The sequence below is a fragment of the Pongo abelii genome, chromosome 7, assembly GCF_028885655.2.
Source record: "Pongo abelii isolate AG06213 chromosome 7, NHGRI_mPonAbe1-v2.0_pri, whole genome shotgun sequence".
NCBI classification, from domain to species: Eukaryota; Metazoa; Chordata; class Mammalia; order Primates; family Hominidae; genus Pongo; species Pongo abelii.
Window position 1 is genome coordinate 88,194,652 of NC_071992.2, and position 6,457 is coordinate 88,201,108.

Genomic DNA, 6,457 nt, shown 5'->3' on the forward strand with positions numbered 1-6,457 from the left:
CACCCCTTGGGTGAGACATGAAGGCTAGAGAGGGGTGGAGTTGAGTATTTCCACTGGTAAGTTAGGTTCTTGTAAAACCTCAGTTGGTTAGGTTCTGGCAAAATTAGTTTCTCTTGAGGAAAGGATTTTGTTAAGGAGACCAGAACGCTTTCCTCATTTATTTTGAAATGGGGAGTATTTCAAAATGGCTACTTTTTCCCTCCGCCTGTCAGAAGCAGGAAGGAATTTTTGTGTGATCTTTACCCTGAGACCTGGGGGGGCTCCTGGAGATAAAACTCACAAAAGTTTGTGAGTCCCTCTGAAACTGGGCCCTTGGAGTTTTTAACTCTCAAGCTTATCCACACTGAGCCTCCATCAGTTCCTCAGTCACAGTTAATTGCTCCTACCAGTATTGGCTCCAGCTGTGAGCTTCTGCTCCTGGCCTTTCTGTCCCCAGTAATTCTTGTGATTCTCTCAATCTGCCTCTCGCTTTCTTTAGTTTTCAGGGCAGCAGTTTGCCCTGTGACATTTGTTCTTTGATATATCTAAGAAGAGTTACTGATTTTCAGTTTGTTCAACAGCTTTTTTCTCCTGGGGACTGGAGTGATGATTTCCAAGCTCTTCACATGTTAGACTGGAAACCAGAAGTCTCTGCCTTATACATATAACTGATCTTTCCCTGTAGTTCTTCCAGCAGCCATTCCAAATGAGGTGTTATTCACAGATATATATGAAGAAAACAGTTGTTTCTCTTCTATTCAAAACAAAATGTAGGATATCAACCACATAATCAGTGATAATATCTATCACCATTTCCTATGCCAAAAAAGAATTCTGTGGATATCACAAGGGCCTGGTTTTATTTCTTAACTTTCCGTTGTTGGCCTTTTGTTAAAATACTTGCTTTAGAAAATAAGTGGCAGACTTAATTTTATTTTGTATTGAGGTTTTTTTAAAAAAAAAAAAAACTTATGGCAATAGCCCATGTCTACTTGGACAGTTTTCTTTTGCTGCATTGGTTTGTTAAAGATATTTCTTCCTTCCTTATCAGAATTAAAGATCCCTCCTTTCATAAACTTATTCCATTAAAGAAAAGTAAATGCCTTTCAAACTGTTTTCCATAAACAGTATGTAATGAGCAATACTATAGCAGTATTTTCTTTTACTATTCGTAGTATCATTTTAAGGCATTAAAAAAACATTATTTGTTCTTTAGAATGGATATACAGTTCAGATCTGAGTTATGTAATCTCTAGCCTTGGGAAAGAAAAAGATTGGTGTGTTTTAATTTGTTACGTGCTCTTTGTATCTTTTCAGGCTATTGGCATGGCTGAGATTGTTACGATTTTGTATTTGGTTTTTTGAGAAAATAAAAGACAAATGACAATAAAACAAAGGAAATGGGTTGTATGGGTTTAATGTCCAGAAATACATCATCTTAAACTCTTCCCTTAATTATTACTATCAGTGGAATCTGGTACAATCAGTTAAATGTATAAAATGAGGAAATGGGAAGTTTTAAGCACAGTAGTAGACTTTATGAAATTGTACTGCCATTATGTTTTCTTTCTGATCTGACACAGGTCAGTTGTGTCACTCATTAAACTCTAGCTATAGAAAGTAGAAGTTGGTACCAATGACTACTAGGCCACTTGAACGTCTAAACTTAAAAATTACAGCTTTCCTTACTTGCCAGACGATAGCTTATTCTGTATGATGTTTTCAAAACTCTTTCAGTCACAGGTAAAATTAAGCAAAGACTGAAAACATTTAGATCAAGCAAAACAGTCAAGGCATAATCAACCATGAAGTAACACTATATCAAGCTAAAGTTACTCTTTTTCAATAGAAGAAAAAATAAAATATTTAATGCTAAACACTCTTAGTTTTCAGTTAATCTATACTGACAACATTACTACTTTCCTCTAGGTTAGGGGTGAGCAGAATTTTTCTATAAAGAGCAAGATTTATAATATATTTATTACTAATGTATTTTATGTATATTTCACATACATAGTTTCTGTTACATATTTTAAATATATTTTTTAAATGACTGAAATTTTAATATGGTTCTTAGCTCCAGGGCTGTAGAAAACCAGCCTTGGGCTGGGTTTTGGCAGTGGCTTGCTGACCCCTGCTGTAGATGATACATTGGAAAATACTGCTTAAACATACTGCACCCAGGACCCCAAATAGGATTCAGAGAACATCGGTCATTTCTTGAAAGAAAGGGGCTTTTGTATTGTATCAAATGTCGTCTGTGCGCCTTATTAAAAATACTACAGCTCAGATAAGAACAAGAAAACAATGCTGTATATGTGTATGAAATTTGTCTAAACCACAAACTACTTTTTAAAGCTGAATAATGTATGTGACAAGTTTTTGAAAGAACAGAAATTCTTAACTTGGAGACCATGGAGTTGATAGGCTCTTTAAAGAGAGTTTATGTGGCCCCCAAATTTGTATATAAAATTTTAGATACCTATACTTTTCTGTGGAGTACGTCTGTAAGATTTATATGACCCCAAAGATTAATAACCCACTGTTGAAGTGCTTTTAGTCAGTCACCCCACACATGAAAAATTTATTAATGCATCTCTTGGTTTTTGTCAGTTAATGACAAGTAGTGTAGTGAGGTTTTGTAGGAGTGAAGGCTGAGTCAGGCAGTAATAGATGGTCATAGGTGGCTTTCAGCCTTTGTCTAGCGATTGAATAGCCATGTACTTGTAAGCAGCACAGTTGCCGATAGGTGTGCCGCAGACAAAAGCAGAAGCACGTACAGAAGAGACCAGGTTGGTATCTTGGATTTAAGTCACAAAGCAGAGGAATAGCAAGAACAGGGGATCAGGTTTAAGGTAGCTCAGACAAACTTCTGCATGGGTTTGGTTACGGTCACTGCCAACTTTTTGGTACTGAGTCATATACAAGATGGTTCTCATGTCATGTTTGTATTCTTCAGGCCACCTTGAATTCTTTCTAATATTGCATCAGACAATTGAACTGGATTTTTTTTTTTTTGGTTATAGTAAAGTACACATGATATAAAATTTACCATTTGCCATTTTAACTATTTTTAAATGTACAGTTTGGTAGCATTAAATATATTCATATTGTGCTACCATCACTACCATCTATCAATAGCACTCTTCCTGTTACAAAACTGAAACCGTACTCATTAAGCAGTAACTCCATTTCCATCCCCCCAACCCCCTTGCCACCATCATTCTACTTTCTGTTTATGAGTTGGACTATTCTAGGTACCTCGTATCAGAAGTAGCATAGTATTTGTCTTTTTCTGTCTAACCTAATGTCCTCAAGGTTTATTCATGTTCTAGAATGAGTCAGAACTTCCTTTTTAAGGCTGAATTATATAAATATAATATATAATATAATATAATTTTGTTTATCCATTTATCAGTTGATGGACAGTTGGGTTGCTTCCACATTTTAACTATTGTGAATAATGCTGCTATGAACATGGATGTACAAATACCTTTTCAGGTCCCTGCTTTCGACTCTTTTAGATATGTACCCAGAAGTGGAATTGCTGGATCATATGGTAGTCCTTTTTAAAAATTTTTTGGGTAACCGTCATACTGTTTTCCACAGTGGTGCTATAATTTTACATTCCCACCACCAGTGCACACAGGTTCCAATTTATCCATATCCTCACCAACACTTATTGTTTGTTTTTTTGACAGCAGCCATCTGAATGAGTGTGGGTTGATGAACCGGGTTTTTAAAGAAAATGTGAAGTGCTGGAGAATTTCTTGTAGTCTAAACACAGTAAATAATCATGCAGATGGTCAAATTGCTCTTTCAGCTTGCCAACAGAAGGAATAATTAGTTGGTTGCCTGTAGCAAATGCCAAGTATCAGTAATTTTTCTGTGTATAGTATTAAATTTGATTTTTAAAAATGTTTAGGAATTTTCTCCCAGCATAAAATTAAATGTTTTTAATTAGTTTATGTTAGTTGTGTTTTTGAAAGTCTATTTTAGACAAGATTTGAGTTTTATATGGGTGTGTAATACAATACTTCCCCTAACATAGGCAGAACAGAGTTTTCACTGAGTTCATTAGTGAACTACTAAACATTCACAAAGCCTATTTGGAGATTTGGAGGATAATAAATACAACTATTAACAATTGTAGAAGAGCATTTTAAGAGACAGTGTGGGCTTAAAGTCAGACAAATTCAGTTGACATGTAGCACTGCCACTTTCTAGCTATCTGATCTTGGGCAGCTGAGCTTATATAAAATGAACAGTAATAATAATGACCCCTAAAAATGTTATGATAAATGTAAAATCTTTTAAAAATCTAAGAAATGTTTAGAGAAATCTTCTGTCTTTAAGAAACTGAGCATTATTTTGATTTTGATTTTTTAAAACTGGCATTTATAGTAGGTATTTTCTTTTTGAATAATTGTTTCTGTAAATAACTGTTTTACTTTTTATCAAAAGGCATGGCTTTGGGAAGAAGACAAGAATTTGAGATCTGGTGTGAGGAAATATGGAGAGGGAAACTGGTCTAAAATACTGTTGCATTATAAATTCAACAACCGGACAAGTGTCATGTTAAAAGACAGATGGAGGACCATGAAGAAACTAAAACTGATTTGCTCAGACAGCGAAGACTGATTGTGTTTGTAAAAGCTTGATGAAAGGACAGTTAAGTATTTTAATCACTGCATTTTGTTTGAAACTTGTGTCATTGATGTAATTTAAAACTTTTGTTTAAAGCATTACAGTATTTTTCTGTGACCATCAATTAATATGAGGGTTTGTGCTATAAGAGTTAAAGCATATGCTATCATTGTATTCTTTAAGAACCTTATTTTGATAAAATGTAAATTTGTTGAACCCTGCCACATTTAGTATCCCCACCCCCAAATCCTGTTCCAATGAAAAAATTAAAACCTAGTACGAAAAAAAAAAAAAATTTCAGTTAACCTATTTTGTGTCCTGTAGGCTGACCTCAACCCTGTAACGTAACCCATTAAATGAATTTTCTTTTTTTTGAGACAGCGTTTCTCTCTGTTGCCCAGGCTGGAGTGCAAGTGTGCAATTTCAGCTCACTGCAACCTCTGCCTCCCAGGTTCAAGCGATTCTCCTGCCTCAGCCTCCTGAATAGCTGGGATTACAGGCACACACCACCACGCCCAGCTAATTTTTGTATTTTTAGTAGAGGTAGGGTTTCACCATGCTGGTCAGGGTGGTCTCCAACTCCTGACTTCATGATCCACCCACCTCGGCCTCCCAAAGTGCTGAGATTACAGACATGAGCCACTGCGTCCTGCCTAAAATGAATTTTCCAGATGATTGAATAACAGTAGTCCTTTGATAGGAGATAATGACTTGGTTTATGGCCTTAATATACTACTTAATTACTTAAGATGTTTATTAATAGAATGATAAATGTACAGAGTAACCTATAAGCATGACATACTTTTGCTTTCAGTAGTTTCATGTAAAGAAAAAACTTGAAAATAGTAATACCTGAGGACCCATGGGAATAATAGACACTGGGGAGGTAGGGTGGGGAGCGGGAGCAAGAGCTGAAAAACTACCTACTGGGGACTCTGCTCACTACCTGGGTGACAGGATCATCCATACCCCAAACCTCAACATCACACAGTATACCCAGCTAACAAACCTGCTCATGTGTTCCCTGAATCTAAAATAAAAATCGAAATAATTTTTTTAAAAAAGAAAAAGACAGTAGTATTACCCATGGGACAAAATTTGTACTATTAGCAAGAATCATTTTGTGTCTCATTTAGAAACAATTTGACTTTTGTTCCAGTGTTTAAACTTTGACAAAAATGGTTTTGAATAGATCTTTATAACCTGATGCCATAAATACAAGATTCTCTGATACCTTCATTTAATATATCAGTATTGGGCCTAAAACAGTATTCTGTAAAGCTTAAATTGCTATTAACTATGATCATCTTGATGTCTATGATAGATAATAAACAAGGTCGTACATACCTTACTAAACAATTTTGGTTTTTCACCAACATTTTATTCTTTAAAAGATTTAGACTAACAGAATTATTTAGCATTTCGAGTCATGTGCTTTATTTAGCAAGTGAGTAAAAATATTGGAATATTGAAGTATTTGCATAAAAAATCAGATGGTGGTGTTTTGTAATCTGTATTATATTTCCTATTAAGGTTTCATATATTACTTTCCCATTGTTCCTGAATTTGTTATTCTGTATATAAACAGAAATATGGATGAGTACCATATGCTTCCTGACTCCCTTATCTTGTTACACCACAAGATACTGCACTATTTATTGGAGATATTTTGATGATTAGTGCCAAGGCTGGCATCATGAGTCAAAATAGACTTGTTAAGTCAACCTCATTCCAGACACCTACTATAAATCATCAAATCTAAGTTGCCATTAATTGTAAGATGCCCTGTTATTTCACGCACAACTAGAAAAGAAAAATAGGTATCAATTAT

At 35.0% G+C, this 6,457-nt stretch overlaps 1 protein-coding gene across 2 annotated transcripts in view; it reads left to right on the forward strand.

Annotated features, from left to right (window-relative positions):
* Positions 1 to 5,982, forward strand: part of TERF1 (telomeric repeat binding factor 1) — a 37,755-nt gene extending 31,773 nt beyond the window's left edge. The window contains exon 9 of one of the 2 annotated variants that reach the window (XM_024250601.3): positions 4,444 to 4,939. In XM_024250601.3, coding sequence (XP_024106369.1) covers positions 4,444 to 4,620 — 177 coding nt within the window. In that variant the 3' untranslated portion in view covers positions 4,621 to 4,939. 2 annotated transcript variants of the gene reach the window in all.
* The last annotated feature ends 475 nt before the right edge of the window (positions 5,983 to 6,457 follow it).